Source organism: Schistocerca gregaria, chromosome 4 (genome assembly GCF_023897955.1).
Source record: "Schistocerca gregaria isolate iqSchGreg1 chromosome 4, iqSchGreg1.2, whole genome shotgun sequence".
Classification (NCBI taxonomy): Eukaryota; Metazoa; Arthropoda; class Insecta; order Orthoptera; family Acrididae; genus Schistocerca; species Schistocerca gregaria.
Genome location: NC_064923.1, coordinates 219,787,099 through 219,808,436, shown reverse-complemented (window position 1 = coordinate 219,808,436; position 21,338 = coordinate 219,787,099). Strand labels below are relative to the sequence as shown.

Below are 21,338 nucleotides of genomic sequence, written 5' to 3'. Positions count from 1 at the left end.
TTCAGAACGGCAAGGGTCGGCAGACGATATTTGCACTTGAACAGGCTCAAGATTTCCAGATACCCCTGAGCACCCTCCACAAAATCAATGTTACTCGAACAGTCACATGACTTTTGACTTGCGTGGTGCTAGTGCAAGGAAGATGTGAGAAACTATGAACTAGCTACAACAATAATCTATTGCTCTGTTTAGCTACAACAATAATCTATTGCTCTGTTTAGCTACAACAATAATCTATTTTAGCTACAACAATAATCTATTGCTCTGTTTACAATTTGACAAATTTGTGAAACACAGGAGGAAACAGAATTTAGTGCTATCATATTAAAAACTCTTGTTGTTTCTGAACAGGTTTGCAACAAAGGTTCTAGTCATAGCAAATGAGAAATTCAGTCACTGTTAATACCGGGTAAAATGTTACCAGCTTTTAATCAGCCTTAGAACTTGATGGTAATATTAAGATAAAATAAGATGGAAAATTAATCCAGATTGAAATGTCTAATAAATGAAATAAATCATATTACAATGACTCATTGTTGTCACGAGAATAAATCACGGTGGAGAGAACTATCGTGGAGATAATACCAAAAGACATCACTAGATCATGAGATGAGAAAAAGTTCAAAAGTTGGACTGAATCATGATTCTGATCTGTTACTTATGTATTAGTCGCTGTTCTTACGTATCACTTGCACACTAGAAGATATTGCAGTCTCTCTCTCGCACTTGCTCAAGCACAGGACTATGGAAGGGTTGCAAGCAGAACAGTGATACCAGATGCACTAAAATCTGGCTGAGTGTGGGGAGGGGATTATTAGTGGGCGCCAAATTACTTCATGTTGCCAACTGTGGGAATCTATACTGCATACTTTGGTTTTTTAGGAAAATCAACCATGCTAAAACTGGTTTGCTTGAATGGATTTGTAGTCGGCATTGAATTGTGGTCAGCATTGAATTGACGTGGACAGTAGTCTTGATTTCTGCAAGAGACAGTAAAAGTTTAGATAGGAGCCAGTGGCGTGCTTGGGGTTTCATGCTGAAATATTGTCGACAGTCACTGTGATGTCTGACGGGCACAAAAGGGGGTGTGTGGTCCTATGCAGCCAATGAGAGAGCAGCAGGCAGACAATAAGTTTGGAAGTGAGATACATTGTCACTTCCTCACATCAGCACAGAAGCGAAATCTGATATGTGTTCAGACAGTAACAGCTGCTTTCTCAGATGCAACAGTAACCACAGCCTCACAAATTGCAACATATTCAGAAAAGGAAGCCAAATATTTGCAATATAGGACATCAACGCCACAGCTGTGCTGTTAGGATGATGTTAATTAAAAACAGTAATGTCAAAGATGACAGGGTTAGTAAATGGAAAATTTGAAAAAGAAGCTGTCAAATTCATGTAAACCATTTCTTATCATTTATTTCTCGCTGTACTGTCAAAATGTAGACAATCAATAAATGGCATAAATTCAGATTAGGTGTAGTGTTAATGTTTTAGTTAGCTACTGTGTGTGTAAAAAAAAAAAAAAAAAAAAAAGGGGGGGGGGGGTTGTAACTTTGATTAGTCAGAATATGTTAAAAATAATTTTTTCTCAACAAGCCTCTTATAATCAGGGCCTTATTATACATTGCTAAATACAGTATTTTGAAATGTCCTTTCCTCATGGAAAGCTTAGAAAGTTGCATACTTATTTTCTGTACTTTAGGTATTTTCCTCTAGATAATCACATATTTGTAATTCTTTGAAATCTGTGTTCGACTGTTAAATATGGAAGTTTTAATTGTTTCTTTCCTTTTGAAACAGTATATGGAGAGAATGCAGCTAGATTACAACAAGTCTGCACAAGAGAAAGGTGTTTACATTGTAAGTGCTTGTGGTTTTGATAGCATTCCAGCAGACATGGGTGTTGTATTTTTGCAAGATAAATTTGGAGGTATGTACACAATATAGTTTTTATGGACTAAAGTGTAAAATTTTAATTAACATTCACCTTGTGTTCTGTAGTTTTTGTTTGCCCACTTTATTTTTAATTTTCTACTTCCTAGCTTTCTAAATCAAGGGCTTTTCCCTTTCACAAAATTGAAAACAACTGTTACACAGTATTTGAGATTTACTTTTTAGTTTGGTAGTCTGTTCGTATGTGGAACTACAGTGCTGTTCCAGAATATATTTTTATGTGGGTTATTAAGAAGTGGTACATGATGTGTGTTGTTTGAAATAGGTTAGGATGATATCACTGGATTCAAAAGTGAAATCTTTATTGTTTATTTCCTGATGGATGGTTTTGTTATTCTTTGAGTCATTTGTTTGATGCTGAATGGAAAAGACACACATCACATTCCTCCCTCCTCCTAAAAAATACTCCCTCTTAGGTTTCATTTCCATTTTCTCATTCTTAAAGTTAGTAACCTATTATAGAAAGACCCCTAATCTTACTTTTGAGCCAGTAAAAATTAATTAGTTTTCTTATCACATGCTGAACTCGTCCTTAAGAATTATTTTGTCACTAGCATCTTGAATCTTAAAATTAAATCACAGAACATTTTTTCATCACAAAAAGTGATTTCTATATTCTTTATTCTGAAATGGTCTTCTATGAAATATAAAGTGTGGACTTCTTTTTCGGAATGAAAGTAAAGTAGAATGAATCCAGTTGTTCATAGAGGGATTGACGCACATCCTTAACGTAATTGTTAGGTATTGTAATTACTGCTTATTGCTGTCACATTTCATTATTTATTGTAACTACAGTTTCAAGCATTCCTCATTTAAAAGCAAATATGCACACAAGCATAAATACAGCTTCTATTCCAAACTTCAAACAAGTAAGAGCAGTGAAAGTGGCTGACCTGGAAGCAAACTGAAACAATTTTAAAATAAATTAGTTCACTCTTGACTTGTTTCTGAATTCTGTACTCCAATGACTTAGTGACTCCTGAATGCTGCATAGTCCCAACCACCCCTGGTAATCTTCTCTCTCTCTCTCTCTCTCTCTCTCTCTCTCTCTCTCTCTCTCTCTCTCTCTCTCTCTCCTCCTCCAAGAACTGAGACCCACACCTTAGCTGGGTTTTTAGCAGAGTCCGAGAATCTAGGCCAGACCTTAAGAAATGTAGATTTACTTACTTCCTTTTAAGTTTTGTTTGTGCTTATCTTTTCAATTAAAATAAGAGAGCAAATGCCATTTTTAATTTTGCTTGTGCATATCCATGTTTGTGATTTTTTTCCACAAGTAGTAAAAGAAGTTCACTATCGATTTTGAATTCAGGGCAGTATCAGTACATAACCTTCATTATTTTAAATTTCATATGGTACAAGAATTTACTTTTTGGTTTCCTGTTTTAGGTGATGTCAACTCTGTGGAAGCATACCTAGAGTCTAAACTTGATTGTGCTCCAAAGGTATACTGTTCCTTTCTACTGAAATATATTTAGTTTCTCTACTGTTAATGTGTTGTAGTATTGTAACATGTGAGTTACCAAATTCAGCTTTTAGTAAAATCTTTTCTCCTTTTAGCCCTTAGTTCTCAATTTATTTTCTGATTTATGTATCACAGTAGTTTTGTTTCCTTAACAAATAGTTGCAAAGATCACCTGTAACTGCAAATAAGGGGCATTTACTGCTGTTGCTGCTGCTGCTACTGCTACTAGTACTACCAGCACGACCACGTAAACACCTAAAACTTGTCAATTGATGCTTGAAATTCGCCCTTAACTGTACATGGAAAAGACTGGCATCATTTGGGACTATAGTAGCATTTTAGTGGACAGAAACATTGTGCGTGTTTTGTAGTATAAAAGGAAATTATGAAGTTTATGTTGGCACTGCAACCAGTTGTTAGGTGATGAGACAGCTTTACGGGCTTAAACAGCCCAATTGTTGGGAATTGGCAATATAATAAATAATATATACAGAGAGGCAACATTCTTGAAAAAATGCATTTTGAACAAATCGTATATTCTACAATCGCATACTCAAGCTTAATTTTCTGGGATCAATTACCATAATAAAGATAATTGTGGCATTCACTGTACAAAAGCTCTAGCTGTCTGCTTTCCTACAAATTTGAAAAGAATATAGCCAGTTTGTTTGATATGATGGCATAGCACGTCATTTGTACTTCTACTTTCATGGATAGTTTACCCTGTAGTATAAGGGTATTTATCGCACATGACCAAATTATTAATCCTTCCATTGTGTTTTCCCGGGATCAGACAAAGTAAGCGGTTTACTTTCTAAAACCGGAGCACTGAATTTACTTGGCTAGGATATATGTATTTACTGATTTCGTTTTGTTTATTCAAAACTTAATGACATTGCTTTGCTTCTTTGTGTAGGTTTTTATATTTTTTACTAGGAAAAATAAATTAAGTTTGCTTTGTGCTGTGAGTGGTTACTCATTACATTTTGAATTTGTTTTGTTTATGAATAAAAATACCTAGAAAATGGTAGTCTTTCTGAATAGACATGAACAGTTAAAAGATTGGGAATCCCATCGATGTCATGAAGTGAGACTTGATGTGGCTTGAGGACATCAGGCTTGAACGTGCTCCTTGCAATGCAAGGCGCGATATAACTCTGATCAAGAGCACCATGAATTGTCTCCTCAGAACACTGAACTTACAGAGACTTAGTTATTTCTCTCCCTTTCAACACATCATAGAAGCAGAAATTTTGATGGGAAGTGGCACAAGTGAGTGGGTTTTTATACACCAGATTAATTTACATTTTGCTTTAACACTTTGAGCACCATACGGGAGCGCTCAGCTGGATGTTGCTGACGGCACCCGTATCCTGTAAGGGTGATCACCTACCACCCACATGAATGTCATTTAGTGCCTTGCAGAAGCTGTTACCTCACTTGGTGTGGAGATAGTCCATTGTTCTGGTGCCAGAGGTCAGCACTTACTATCTCAACCTGGTGGCAACTGAGAAAAGTATAAGGTATGAGTATTTTGTAGTTCATTCACATGCATTTATGAAGGTAAAAAAGGCACATACCAAGCTGATGGAGTCTGATATCTGGAATATTTTATATGGGGATCGTGCACTGTTGCCGCTCGCAATGTGGTTTCAGTTGTCTGAGACTGCAGTGTGTGTGTGTGTGTGTGTGTGTGTGTGTGTGTGTGTGTGTGTGTGTGTGTGTGTGTGTGATTGATGAAGGCCTTAATGGCCAAAAGCTACAATTGAGTCTTTGTTGTGCCCATCTGTGAATCAGCATCTCCACTATACCATAAAATTGTTGCTACTCACCATATAGCAGAGATGCTGAGTCGCAATAGGCACAACAGAAAGATTCACACAATTATAACTTTTGGCCATTAAGGCCTTTGTCAGCAGTACACACACACACACACACACACACACACACACACACACACACACACACACACACACAATTTGCACACACATCTTTAGTCTCAGAGAGCTGAAACTACACTGTGAGCAGCAGCACCAGTGCATGATAGGAGTGGCAACTGGGTGGGGGTAAGGAGGAGGCTAGAACAGGGAGGGGGAGGGATAGTATGGTGGGAGTGGCGGACAGTGAAGTGTTGCAGTTCAGATGGAGGGCAGGAGAGAAGGTGTGGAGGGGGGAGGGGGTGAGTAGTGGAATGGAGAGAAATAAAAAGAAATTACGACTGGGTGTGGTGGGGAAATGACAGGTGTGCAGTGCTGGAAGGGGAACACGGAGGGGGCTGGATGAGTGAGGACAGTGACTAACAAAGGTGGAGGCCAGGAGGGTTATGGGAACATAGGATGTATTGCAGGGAAAGTTCCCACCTGCACAATTCAGGAAAGCTGGTGTTGGTGGGAAGCAATCATTGAGGTGAGGGGTATCATATTTGGCAGCGTGTTCAGCAACAGATTTGTCCACTTGTTTTTTGGCTACAGTTTGTCAGTGGCCGTTCATGTGGACAGACAGATTGTTGGTTGCCATGCCTACATAGAATGCAGCACAGTGGTTGCAGCTTAGCTTGTAAATCACATGACTGGTTTCACAGATAGCCCTGCCTTTGATGGTATAGAGTGATGATGTTACATTCCATCCTGGATTTTCCATTGTTCAATAAAATTTTTGCATTATATACAAAATAAAATCATAAATGATTTAATTTATTATACTTTTTGTTGTTCATTTTATTTAAAAATCCTTGTAATTATTACTAAAGGAGAAAAAAGAAAAAAATTGGCAGAAGCTGGGATTGAACCCGCATGAACGGATTAAAAATCAAGCATGTTACCAATAAGTTATTTTTACACAAGTGCTTGTTAAACTGTTATATAAAGTGCAGGTAAAACTTTGAAAACTTTTTTCTGGGGACTGGCTGGCCAGAGCATTTGAGCACTGCTACAGGGTAACACCCTTTAGGTAAACTACAAACCAACCAAGTGCCATTCCAATCTAAATTCCCCAGATTGTACTCTCCCCTTTTTTGTGAAATCTTCTAACAGCTTTGTTGGGCTACAGACAATGCAAACACAATTGAAAGGGTAAGGACATTGAGCTTCCCTTATGACGATAAATTGTCTCTTAAAGGTAATAGTAGTAACAGAACAAGTCCCATTACACATAATGAGTTTATCACTATAAAAAGAGCAGGAGGCACATGTCAACCTCCCACTTTCCCCCATCCCCTCCTTTCATTTTTATCTTCAGAAAGTGCTTAAAGGGATGAAAGGAAGAATGAAATGTATGAAAAGCTCAGAAATTCATTTTAATGTTATCACAAAATGATTTCATCTAATCAGACTAATGACATATGATCAAACAGTGCTTGCTATTGAGTGCCACTATTCTAGATATACATCCCTACATTCTTAAAAACACAACATTCTTATTGTAAAGGTGTAGCAATACATCATGATGCCTCAGTTAACATCAGTGAATTAAATGAGTGAGGGAATGTTAGAGGTGATAAATATCACAAATGAAATGAAAGGAGATCTGGAGAATAAACCAATGATTTAGTTACAGTTTGTTCACTGGAACTCCCGGAGTACATAAATACAGGATGTTTGTGTGTGAATATACTACACTTAATTTCTCTTTCATTGCCTAGCTACAAATATTAACTCTTTACCCATATGACCTTGGTACATAAGGGCTAACAACATGCAGTAGATCTAAATCTGGGACTGAATGTACAGGGTGATTCAAAAAGAATAACACAACTTTAAAAATGTGTATTTAATGAAAGAAACATAATATAACCTTCTGTTATACATCATTACAAAGAGTATTTAAAAAGGTTTTTTTTTTTCACTCAAAAACAAGTTCAGAGATGTTCAATATGGCCCTCTCCAGACACTCAAGCAATATCAACCTGATACCCCAACTCGTTCCACACTCTCTGTAGCATATCAGGCGTAACAGTTTGGATAGCTGCTGTTATTTCTCGTTTCAAATCATCAATGGTGGCTGGGAGAGGTGGCCGAAACACCATATCCTTAACATACCCCCATAAGAAAAAATCGCAGGGGGGGGGGGGGGGTAAGATCAGGGCTTCTTGGAGGCCAGTGATGAAGTGCTCTGTCACGGGCTGCCTGGTGGCCGATCCATCGCCTCGGGTAGTTGACGTTCAGGTAGTTACGGACAGATAAGTGCCAATGTGGAGGCGCTCCATCCAGCCGAAATATGAATTGTTGTGCTTCTTGTTCGAGCTGAGGGAACAGCCAATTCTCTAACATCTCCAGATACTGTAGTCCAGTTACAATAGCAACTTCGAAGAAAAAGGGACCAAAAACTTTATTGGCCTAGTCAACAGCACCTCAAGCGAACAAATGTACAACTAAATGAAACTTTATAGCTCCCTTAATTCGCCGACAGATAGTGCTTAGCTCTGCCTTTTGTCGTTGCAGAGTTTTAAATTTCTAAAGTTGTGGTATTCTTTTTGAATCACCCTGTATTGTGCCTTATTTTTTAGAGAAGCCATCCAGTATGTACACTGATGCAACACAATCACCTTAGTCACTTCTTTTGCTGTAATGATAAATAGAAAGTGTACACAGCCAGTTTCCTTATACAAACATAGGGATTAATGTAAGCCCTGACACCTGCAAACTATGAGGAAGTAATTAATTGCCTCCAAGTATGACATGAGGCAGTTTATAGCAAGATTAAGGTAATATACACTAGTGATTCCTCACATCCAAAACAATATTTGGTAGCTTCAAGTGATTTTACACTAGTTCTGTTAAACCCTCATGAAGTTGCTGAAAACAAAATTAGGAAAATCACTTGCATGACTCACTTCCTGCAGTGAAACAATGGTGGATACAGGAATTGTGTGGAGGAATTGAACTCTTTGTCATACGGAACATGCATGCACATAAGGGTACTAAAGACATTCTTCAGTTATATAAATCTGGGTCGAGGATTATTGTCACAAAAAAGGCTGACCTCACTGGCAATAGAGCCAAAGGTGGAGTGGCTGTTTCTGTAGAGGTCTAATTTCGCTCCTTAGTAATTGCCCTTATTAAAGATGCGCGCAAGCAGTTTGTGACAGTTTGTTTGCCAATATTGATGTTCTCACTTAGTTTTTTTCAATTCCTCCCACCCCGTTGTCCTTGTATTTTTTTGACTATAATACACACCATATGTAACATAGCTCAAGATCTACTTCAAGGGGTTGCATTGTGAAAGGCTTGCTTGCTTGCTTGCCAAGGACTTCTGGCCATATATGGAAGACCATGTGTTGTCTGAGAAGTGCCCTTTGTGATCATGTGGAGGCATGCAATCTGTGCAAGTTGAAATGTTGACCACTTGCTGAGAATTTTGCAATTATTCTGGTGATACAGACCAAATGTCATGAATCATTAATACAAGTAAAAATAAATTGTGACAGTGTTTTTGAATTCCATAAATCTTTCCACAAGCTTGGCAGTAGTGTGAGGGCCATTGGCAGCATTTGATTTCTAAGCATGGTGGGAAATGTGCAGTTCCTAATGTGATATGGAAATTGTAGTGTAACATATCATTATGGGGAAAACAGATGTTATCCAATATCTGTCAGACCAAGAAAAGATGGTTGCAAAATTTGAAAGTGGTTTTTTGTAAAGTAATTTAGAATCATGTACAGTTTCTTAATTTTGCATGTACAGGGGTTTGGATGGATGCAGAGTGCCTGCAAGGCAGGATGATCACAGCAGCTTTTACGCTTTGCTGTACCTGCTGCTCTGGCAGCTGATACTGTGCTACAGTGCCCTGGCTTGGAGATGTGCTTTGAACAGGAGTACTGTGAGAGTGAGTATGAGCTCACAAAAGTGAAAGCTTAATCAAGACACAGAAATAAAAATAGCAGTGATCATAATCGAAACGTACTGTCACACACAAGTTAAAACATTTCACACTATTCATCCCAGACTAACTGTAGTTGCATAGTGCAGGCTGTGGCTGTATGTTTCACACTAATAATCACCACTGCCTGTCAGATCCAGTCTACTGACAACACACAAAAATTGCCGAGGGTGGCAGTCAGGGCATTTCGTCCAACAACTGAGTGACTTGCAAATGCCCTTTGTCTGAGTAAGATGGGGATTTGGCATTATCAGTCGCTCCTGACGTAGCACATGATAAAGAGAAGGGCATTGCTTCATTTTGTACTTACCGGGATGGCAAAAGGAATTATCTTTGTACTATTTAGCTGGCTCTAGAAAATGGACCATTCCATGCCATGTATAGAGCCAGCGTAATCCTTCTGAAAACAGCAAAGCACTATATTTATGTCAGTGTGTATCATAAGGTGGTACTCACTTGCTGTATTGGAAAGACTTTTGTGCAGATGGTTATCTGTTGTCTTGTTTATTAGTCTTTTCAGTGGAAGTTCAAAAGGTATCCTTATACCATTGACAACCTGGTACTGCTAGAGGCAGATGTCAGACAGGATCTCCTATACCTTGTAGGTGTTGGCTATGTTATCATTTGGCAACACAGAATCCTCTTGACAGTTTCCCATGTTTATAATGACTTCTGAAATGTTGCCAAGACAGGAAGGACAAGTCAGGCAAGGATTTTAAGATTTTTTTTTTTTTTTTTTAACAGAACAAAAATTTCCCGATGGTCACTATTTTTGCCATGGACTCCATTGCATAATATTCACAATAAGAATGCCAGTATTATTTGTGAATCATATGACTGTAATGAGCTAGTTCAAACTGCCATGGAAGTCATTGGAAGAGTAAACTGCACATTTAAGCATAAAGTTCTTGGCAGTTGTATGTGGATCAGCAAGATCGGGTCATCTGAAGGGCATAGATTGGATTTACCAAGAGGAGATATTATGAGTACTTACAAACACTATACCAAGCCTCCGTCTGGAGGCCTTGTATTACAGTTTCCCATCTTGTCAGTATTATCCATTGTCTGATCTACAAGTAGTATTCAACCTATTTAAATGACATCCATAAATTGCTAGACTCATTGGGATTTGTTGTTGTTGTTGTTGTTGTCTTCAGTCCTGAAACTGGTTTGATGCAGCTCTCCATGCTACTCCACCCTGTGCAAGCTTCATCTCCCAGTACCTACTGCAACTGACATCCTTCTGAATCTCTTTAGTGTAGTCATCTCTTGGTCTCCCTCTACGATTTTTACCCTCCACGCTGCTCTCCAATACTAAATTGGTGATCCCTTGGTGCCTCAGAACATGTCCTACCAACCGATCCCTTCTTCTGGTCAAGTTGTGCCACAAACTCCTCTTCTCCCCAATGCGATTCAATACTTCCTCATTAGTTATGTGATCTACCCATCTAATCTTCAGCATTCTTCTGTAGCACCACATTTTGAAAAATTCTATTCTCTTCTTGTCCAAACTATTTATCGTCCATGATTCACTTCCATACATGGCTACACTCCATACAAATACTTTCAGAAGTGACTTCCTGACACTTAAATCTATACTCGATGTTAACAAACTTCTCTTCTTCAGAAACACTTTCCTTGCCATTGCCAGTCTACATTTTATATCCTCTCTACTTTGACCATCATTAGTTATTTTGCTCCACAAAGAGCAAAACATCTTTACTACTTTAAGTGTCTCATTTCCTAATCTAATTCCCTCAGCATCACCCGACTTAATTCGACTACATTCCATTATCCTCGTTTTGCTTTTGTTGATGGTCGTCTTATATCCTCCTTTCAAGACACTATCCATTCTGTTCAACTGCTCTTCCAAGTCCTTTGCTGTCTCTGACAGAATTACGATGTCACCGGCGAACCTCAAAGTTTTTATTTCTTCTCCATGGACTTTAATACGTACTCCGAATTTTTCTTTTGTTTCCTTCACTGCTTGCTCAATATACAGATTGAATAACATCGGGGATAGACTACAACCCTGTCTCACTCCCTTCCCAATGACTGCTTCCCTTTCATGTCCCTCGACTCTTATAACTGCCATCTGGTTTCTGTACAAATTGTAAATAGCCTTTCGCTTCCTGTATTTTACCCCTGCCACCTTCAGAATTTGAAAGAGAGTATTCCAGTCAACATTGTCAAAAGCTTTCTCTAAGTCTACAAATGCTAGAAACGTAGGTTTGCCCTTCCTTAATCTAGCTTCTAAGATAAGTCGTAGGGTCAGTATTGCCTCACGTGTTCCAACATTTCTACGGAATCCAAACTGATCTTCCCCGAGGTTGGCTTCTACTAGTTTTTCCATTCGTCTGTAAAGAACTCGCGTTAGTATTTTGCAGCTGTGACTTATTAAACTGATAGTTCGGTAATTTTCACATCTGTCAACACCTGCTTTCTTTGGGATTGGAATTATTATATTCTTCTTGAAGTCTGAGGGTATTTCGCCTGTCTCATACATCTTCCTCACCAGATGGTAGAGTTTCATCAGGACTGGCTCTCCCAAGGCCGTCAGTAGTTCCAATGGAATGTTGTCTACTCTGGAGGCCTTGTTTCGACTCGGGTCTTTCAGTGCTCTGTCAAACTCGTCACGCAATATCACATCTCCCAGTTCATCTTCATCTACATCCTCTTCCATTTCCATAATATTGTCCTCAAGTATATCGCCCTTGTATAAACCCTCTATAATACCCCTTCCACCTTTCTGCTTTCCCTTCTTTGCTTAGAACTGGGTTTCCATCTGAGCTTTTAATATTCATACAAGTGGTCCTCTTTTCTCCAAAGGTCTCTTTAATTTTCCTGTAGGCAGTATCTATCTTACCCCTAGTGAGATAAGCCTCTACATCCTTACATTTGTCCTCTAGCCATCCCTGTTTAGCCATTTTGCACTTCCTGTCGATGTCATTTTTGAGACGTTTGTATTCCTTTTTGCGTGCTTCATTTACTGCATTTTTATATTTTCTCCTTTCATCAGTTAAATTCAATATTTCTTCTGTTACCCAAGGATTTCTACTAGCCCACGTCTTTTTACCTACTTGATCCTCTGCTGCCTTCACTACTTCATGCCTCAAAGCTATCCATTCTTCTTCTATTGTTTTTCTTTCCCCCATTCTTGTCCGTTCCTTCCTTATGCTCTCCTTGAAACTCCGTACAACCTCTAGTTCTTTTAGTTTATCCAGGTCCCATCTCTTTAAATTCCCACCTGTTTGCAGTTTCTTCAGTGTTAATCTACAGGTCATAACCAACAGATTGTGGTCAGAGTCCACATCTGCCCCTGGAAATGTCTTACAATTTAAAACCTGGTTCCTAAATCTGTCGTACCATCATATAATCTATCTGAAACCTGTCAGTATCTCTCCAGGCTTCTTCCATGTATACAGCCTTCTTTTATGATTCTTGAACCAAGTGTTACCTATGATTAAGTTGTGCTCTGTGCAAAATTCTACCAGGCGGCTTCCTCTTTCATTTCTTTGCCCCATTCCATATTCACCTACTACGTTTACTTCTCTCCCTTTTCCTACTCTCGAATTCCAGTCACCCATGACTATTATTTTTTCGTCACCCTTCACTATCTGAATAATTTCTTTTATTTTAGCATACATTTCTTCAATTTCTTCGTCATCTGCAGAGCTAGTTGGCATATAAACTTGTACTACTGTAGTAGATGTGGGCTTCGTATCTATCTTGGCCACAATAATGCGTTCACTATGTTGTTTGTAGTAGCTTACCCGCATTCCTATTTTCCTATTCATTATTAATCCTACTCCTGCGTTCCCCCTATTTGATTTTGTGTTTATAAACCTGTAGGCACCTGACCATAAGTCTTATTCCTCCTGCCACCGAACTTCACTAATTCCCACTATATCTAACTTTAACCTATCCATTTCCCTTTTTAAATTTTCTAACCTACCTGCCCGATTAAGGGATCTGACATTCCACGCTCCGACCCGTAGAACGCCAGTTTTCTTTCTCCTGAAAACGACATCCTCTTGAGTAGTCCCCGCCCAGAGATCTGAATGGGGGACTATTTTACCTCCGGAATATTTTACCCAAGAGGATGTCATCATCATTTAGTCATACAGTAAAGCTGCATGCCCTCGGGCAAAATTACGGCTGTAGTTTCCCCTTGCTTTCAGCCGTTCGCAGTATCAGCACAGCAAGGCTGTTTTGGTTATTGTTACAAGGCCAGATCAGTCAATCATCCAGCTGTTGCCCCTGCAACTACTGAAAAGGCTGCTGCCCCTCTTCAGGAACCACACGTTTGTCTGGCCTCTCAACAGATACCCCTCCTTTGTGGTTGCACCTACGGTACGGCTATCTGTATCGCTGAAGCACGCAAGCCTCCCCACCAACGGCAAGGTCCATGGTTCATGGGGGTGCATTGGGATCTACATCTATATAATCTGCAAACCACTTAGGTGTGTGGCAGTGGGTACATCCCATTGTACCAGTTATTAGAATTTCTTGCTATTCCATTCACGTATGGAGTGCAGGAAAAATGATTGTTTGAATGCCTCTGTGTGTGTGCAGTAATTATTCTAATCTTATCCTCACGATTCCTGTGTGAGAAATATGTAGGGGGTTGTAGTATGTCCTTAGTGTAATCATTTAAAGCCCATTCTTGAAACTTTAATAGACTTTTTCAGGATAGTTCACATCCATCTTCAAGAGTACGCCATTCCAATTCCTTGTGTATCACTGTGACGCTCTCCCATGGATTAAACAAACCTATGACCACTCGTGCTGCCCTTCTCTATGTACACCCAATATCCCATGTTAGTCCTATCTTTGTAGGATCCCACACACTTGAGCAATATTCTAGGATGGGTCGCATGAGTGATTTGTAAGCAGTCTTTTTTTGTAGACTTAACTGCACTTCCTGAGTATTCAACCAATAAACCAGTCTTTACCCGCGACTGAACCTATATGATCATTCCGTTTCATATCCTTGCAAAGTGTTACATGCAGGTATTTGTATGAGTTGGCCAATTCCAACAGTGACTCGTTGATATTGTAGTTATAGGATTCTATGTTGTTTTTTGTTTTTTCATTTTTTGAAGTGCTAAATTTTACACTTCTGAACATTTAAAGCAAGTTGCTAATGTCTGCACCATGTTGAAATCTTCAAGATCTGATTGCATATTTATGCAGATTCTCACAGATAGTACTTCATTACAGACAACTGTAACATCTGCGAAAAGCCTGATTTTACTATTAATACTGCCTGCAAGGGCAATATACAACATGGACAGCAAGGGTCGCAACAGACTTCACTGGAGCGCATTCAAAGTTACTTCTACAATTGACGATGACTCTCCATCCAAGATAACATACTGTGTTCTGCCTACCCAAAGGTCCTCAGTCCAGTCACAAATTTCATTTTATACCCTATATGATCGTACTTTTGACAATAAGCATAGTTGTGGTACTGAGTCAAATGCTTTTCGGAAATCAAGAAACACTGCATCTATCTGGTTATCCGGATCCACTCTTTCAGTATGTCATATAAGAAAAGTAGGAGTTGGGTCTCACATGATTGATGTTTTTTAAAATCGTGCTGGTTGGCATTGAGAAGATCATCCTCTTCAAGATACCTCATTATGTTTGAGCTCAGAATATATTATAAGATTCTACATCAAATTTATGTCAAGAGTATTGAATGGTAGTTTCTGTTCAAGGGATCAACGATAGATTATAGTGAGAAGAGGGACTAACTCGCACCGAGCGCGGTGGCGCAGTGATTAGACACTGGACTTGCATTTGGGAGGACGATGGTTCAATCCCGCATCCGGCCATCCTGATTTAGGTTTTCCATGATTTCCCTAAATCACTCCAGGCAAACCATGATTTCCCTAAATCACTCCAGGCAAACGCCGGGATGGTTCCTTTGAAAGGGCATGGCCGACTTCCTTCCCTGTTCTTCCCTAATCCAGTGAGACCGGTGATCTTGCTATCTGGTCTCCTTCCCCAAAGCAACCAACCAACTAACTTGGCTGCAAATTCAGAATAGTATCTGACACGAATTCCATCAGGGCTTGGAGCTTTGTTTAGTTTTAAAGATTTCAGTTGTTTCTCAACACCATTGACACTAATAGTTATTCACCTTTTGAGTGGTATGAGGATTAAATTGGGGCAGTTCTCCTGGGTTTTCCTTTGTAAAGGAACATTTGAAAATGGGGTTAATCATTTCAACTTTATCTTTGCTACCTTCAATTTCAGTTCTTGTCTCATTCGCTAGGGACTGGACACTGACTTTGGTGCCACTAACAGCCTTTACATACTACCAGAATTTCTTTGGATTCTGTGAAATGTCATTTGACAATATTCTGCTAGGTTACTCATTGAAGGCATCATGCATTGCTCTCTAGACAGCAAAATGCATTTCATTCAGCATCTCTCTATCTGTTGCCTAACCTTTTACATCTGTTGTGCAGTAATCTCAGTTTCTTTAGAAGTTTATTTACGGTAACTGTATACCGCAGAGGTTCACTCTCATAATGAACTGTTCTACTGAGTACATATCTATCCAGTGCATTGTAAACTATTCTTTTAAACATAAGCCAGAGCTCTTCTGTGCGCTCCTAACATGTGCTGGAAGTTACTAGTTCTTCATTGACACATGAGATTACTGATTTTTTATTTAGATTACTGAACATATATATCTTTCTGCTTGTTTTAGTGGTCCTTCATACTTAAGTAATCATTGTTGCCACAACCATGTCATGGTCACTGATACCAGTTTGGATGTGGACATCCTCAACATGGTCATGTCTGTTTGTTGTAATTAGATCCAATATACACTGAAGAACCAAAGAAACTGTCACACTTGCCTAATATTGCGTAGGGCCCCTGTGAGCAAGCAGAAGTGCCGCGACATGACATGGCATGGAGTTGACTAATGTCTGAAGTAGATGTGGAGGAAATTGACACCATGAATCTTGTAGGGCTGTCCATAAACCTGTACGTATATGAGGGGGTGGAGATCTCAGCAAGGCATCCCAGATATGCTAAAAAAATGTTCATGTCTGGGGAGTTTGGTAGCCAGTGGAAGTGTTTAAACTCAGAAGTGCTCCTGGAGTCACTCTGTAGCAATTCTGGACGTGTGGGATGTCACATTGTTCTGCTGGAATTGCCCAAGTATGTCGGAATAAGCAATGGAAATGACAGGTCACCTGTCAAGAGTTGTATCTAGATATTTCAGAGGTCCCATACTACTCCAACTGCACATGCTACACACCATTACAGAGCCTCCACCAGCTTGAATAGTCCCCTACTGACTTGCAGGGTCCATGGATTCATGAGGTTGTTTCCATACCTGTACACGTCCATCCGCTCGCTACAATTTGAAATTAGACTTGTCTGACCAGGCAACATGTTTCCACTCAGCAACAGTCCAATGTCAGTGTTCACAGGCCCAGGCAAGGTGTAAAGCTTTGTGTTGTGCAGTCATAAAGGGTACACGAGTGGACCTCCATCCCCAGAAGCCCATAAAGCCCATATCGATGATGTTCATTGAATGGTTTGGATGCTGGTACTTGTTGATGGCCCAGCTTTGAAATCTGCAGCAATTTGCAGAAGGGCTGCACTTCTGTCATGTTGAATGATTCTTTTCAGTTGTCGTTGGTCCCATTTTTGCAGGATCTTTTTTCAGATGCAGCTATGTCGGAGATTTGAAATTCTACCGGATTCCTGATATTCATGGTACACTCATGAAATTGTCGTATGGGAAAATCCCCACTTCATCGTCACCTCAGAGATGCTGTGTTCCTCACTCATGTGGCGACATGAAGACTACATACAAACGCATTTAAATCTTGATAACCTGTCATTGTAGCAGCAGTAACTGATCTAACAACTGTGCCTGACATTTTTTGTCTTATATAGGCATTACTGGCTGCAGCACCGTATTCCATCTGTTCACATCTATCTGTATTTGAATAAACATGCCTATACCAGTTTCTTTCAGTATTTTTACATCATGAGTGGGGTTTGTAACTATCTGTTCTTGTCAGTTTTCATAGAACGCACTTAGTAAAATTTCACAGGACATCTTATCATGCCCACCGCTGACAAAATTGTAATTTTCCCAATTAATTGTTGGATGATTAAAGTCTCCACCAATGATTACAGTATGACTGGGGAACTTACTTTCAAGTGTACCGAGGTTTCCTCTAGAGTTTTTGGTTATGTCAGGAGATGAGTCTGGTGGGCGATAAAAGGCTCCAATTATCTTTTTATGCCCACCTATGATACTGAATCTTGCCCAATCAATCTCACACGCAGCTTCAATTTCTATCTCTGTGGATTTGAGGTTTTTGTCTGCTGTGATACACACCACCTCCATTTCCCATTTGTCTATCCTATCGATACACACACAAATTTTCTCCTAAAATCTTGCTGCTGTCAATTTCGGATTTCAACCATCTTTCTGTACCTAGTACTACGTGAGTTTCCCTGCTTTTCATGAGCACTTCAAACACTAGCACTTGTTGTGAATGCTTCTGCAATTTACCATTAGTATTTTAATACTGTCATCTGTGGGAGGGATTTCTTTCGATTTTACATGGATGTTTCTGAATTTCCTACAGCTATTGTTATCCGGATTGGATGGAGATGTGCCTAATATAAAAAAATCCTTGTGTAGAGCCCACACACAGTCAGCCACCTGATAGCAGCCTCTGTGTGTAAAGCCTCACCTATTTAGGGGAACCTTATAGTTCTCAAGCCAATGGCACAAGTCCAGGAAGTTGCAGCCTACCTTGTCACAGAACTTTCAAAGTCTTTGGTTCAGTCCTTCCACTCGACTCTAGCACCAAACGGCTAGAATCACTTCTGAGGACAATGCTGCAAATTGTAAGCTTAGCTGAAACTCCATGCACAAGCCTGGTCTTCTCAACCTTCTCTGCCAGTCACTGGAATGACTTTGGAGCCCAGACGACAGGCATCATTTGTTTCAACATGTGCCTCAATCTGTAGTTGGTTTCACACTGTTCTCTCAATGGCTGCTGAAAAAGCCTCTTCAACATGTTGTCTGTGAGATCCCCAGGCATACACACTGAGTGCACCTTGTGTCCTTTCCTGTCCTTTGCTGTCATTTCCCTAAGATATATCATTTTCAACATATGTTGAACTGATGACAATTAATAGACCCTACACTTTTGCGTTTGCTTCCTCCTGACACTGGACAAAGCAGGTTTCCCCAAAACAAGTGAAGTGAGTCCCACTGGGTCAGTTTCAGTGGAAGACAGCACCTCAAACTTTTTGGTTAGGGCATTAGTGTGCACTTTATCTCTGCCCTTGCACAGGAGTGAATGCTGTTCATCATCATCAGTGGTTTGACACCCACTGCTGGAAAAAAGCTACCTCCAGTGCACAGACTGCTCTTCAGGAGGCCCATGACTTGCCACTCCATCTGCTCAATGGCTGCCTGCTGACCCTCAATTTTGTGAGCTACAAGACTTCTGACCATCAATTCCACAAGCTACCAAACTGCTTCACAAACTCAGATGCAGGCCTTTGGGTCAATGGACCTCAAGAGAAGAATGTGGGCACTTAGATTAGCTATTACCTGTTAACCCTCCAGACCACCATGCACCTAGCGGCAAACAGAAAACTGGAACTGCTGTTCACTGTAGTGCCCAGCACTAACCAATGGGAGTAATCTGAAATGATATGTTACCTCGTGTATCTGATCTATCAAGTTTTCTCCTTTTTCTTTTAGGGACACTCTGAAGTTAATTTATTTGTTTTTTGTCTTGAATAGAAGAGAGATTGTTTATTTTATAATGTAACATTAAATCAAGTTTTGTATTTATTTTCAGGGGGCTTCAATTCACTATACTACATGGGAATCAGCTGTTCATGGAGTAGCCAATTATGGAGAACTTCGACCTCTACGACAGAAGCTTTTTCCTAACAGATTACCACGGTTCTCTCCAAGAATGAAACGCCGGTAACTACTTACATAAATTTTAAATAAATGATTTCATTGTATTGCAATTGGTGTATACATTCGAATTTTTTTCTTCTTGTAGGGTACTGCCACACAGACAGACTGGTGTCAATGGTTGGTGCTTACCGTTTCCTGGAAGTGATCGCACTGTTGTCTATCGTTCCCAGAGACATTTTTATGAGCATGATAAGAAACGTCCCATACAGTTTGAAGCATATGCTGCATTTCCATCATTAATAGTTTCATTTCTTGTGATAATGGTGGCTTTTGTATTTGGTATTTTGACCAGATTTAAGCTTGGTGTCAAATTACTGCTTGATGTAAGTATTCATCTAATAAAGTCAATGAGACTTTCACATAATGACACCTTTTAATTGTTATTTCTGGGCATTAGAAAATTTGTAGAACAAACCCTGAAGCACTTGCCATATCACAATTATCAATTGCCCTTGTCTGCAATCATATCAGTGTGTGGTACTGTGTCTTTAATTTGTTTTCATTTACATTGAATGTGTATTTTGCATAACATGATAGGAAGGGAATCTGTTTTTGACAAAGGTCTTGTAGATTGAAAGTTTATTTTTTGACGTCTTTTTGTGTAACTGTCCTTTTTGTAATATTGTTACATTCCAGCTTGGATTTCCCATCATTTGATTTTGCCTGATGGCTTTTCTTGTGTTACTCTCTTCTAATGCATTACTATACTCAATGCCTGTCCTCCTACCTCTCACTTTCCTGCATTTCTCTTATCATTACAAACTACACTGCATGCTCTATTTCTGAACCACACTGTACCAACCAGCCATGTACAACAGACTGCTACAAGACCACACTGACTGCTGGTGCAGCATCTCGTGTCTCACATAGCTACAAGACTTCTGATCATCAATTCCACAAGCAGCAAGATACTCTCGCTGATACCATTAATCCTATACCTTCAAATTGCTCAGTCTCTCTGCCTCACTCTCTCGAATTTCCTTGTGTTATTTCCCGCACCTTTCCTGTTGTATCTCATCATACCAACCCCTTCCCACCACCCTCTCCATCTCTGTTCTATCCCAGTAGGCAACTACTAATTTCACCTGATCCATTCACATCTGCCATCCCTTGTCTTCACTGTTATCCATCCCCAGAGCTGCAACACAGTAAAATATTTTTTGTTTGTGCTCATTGTGACTTCGCACCAATTGTAGTTGGTTTTTGTGTTCCGCCATCCATCTTGTTTCCCCTTATTTCATCTGTTTCGTCTTTTTGTGTTTTTTCCATGTATTTGGGTACATTTTTGTGGATTTTTAAGATGTAATTCTATGTTATTTACTTATTTTTTGCGTTTTTTTCCACCATCATAGGTTCTTGCTCCTTCCATCTGCGTCAATACAGGAAAGTTACCTTATCCCTAGCCAGAATCCAGTCCCACATACTGTTCCTGCATTGTTGCTTGGCTCATTGCCACCCCCCCCTCCGCCCCCCTCCCCCCCCCCCCCCCAAGTGGACATACCATTAATTAGCCATCTCCACCTGCCACCCTTCCTTCCATAATGACCCCCACCTTTTCAGAGGTTGCCATTCCTTAGCCCTCACCAACACAGTCCAGCAAAAACCATATCAATGAAAGCCAAACCTACTCGCAGTACCTTTTCTCCATCCATAAAATTCTCCTGCTATGCAGTCTCAAATTCTGGGAACCCCATAACACAGATTAAAACTCTTGCCCTTTACGAACTGAAGCTACATGCACAATGCCACCTCAAAAACTCTCCATCCTGCTCACTTCTTACTCCTGCCTTGGAGTACCACTCTGGACCACCTCTACAGCAACTTCAAACCTCCTTCATGTCCCCTCATAGCTAACAAGCCCTGTCTTGCTGACCTACTACATTTACTACACCTACCAAAACTCCCTCCCACCACCATACAGAATCCAGATCCTAAACAGACCTGAAACACAGTCATGAACCTTTCCTCAAAAAGCCTTAGCCCCACAGAAATATCTGTTCTTTCCAAAGGCCTCACCTTTTGCCCCACTCCAAAATTAAGTTGTGC

At 39.8% G+C, this 21,338-nt stretch overlaps 1 protein-coding gene across 1 annotated transcript in view; it reads left to right on the top strand.

The window, feature by feature from the left end:
* Nucleotides 1-21,338, top strand: part of LOC126268127 (saccharopine dehydrogenase-like oxidoreductase) — a 77,581-nt gene that overhangs the window by 37,024 nt on the left and 19,219 nt on the right. The window contains exons 4-7 of the mRNA XM_049973657.1: nt 1,807-1,936; nt 3,346-3,401; nt 19,165-19,295; nt 19,378-19,615. Of these exons, the coding sequence (XP_049829614.1) occupies nt 1,807-1,936; nt 3,346-3,401; nt 19,165-19,295; nt 19,378-19,615 (555 nt within the window). The remainder of the gene's footprint in view (nt 1-1,806; nt 1,937-3,345; nt 3,402-19,164; nt 19,296-19,377; nt 19,616-21,338) is intronic.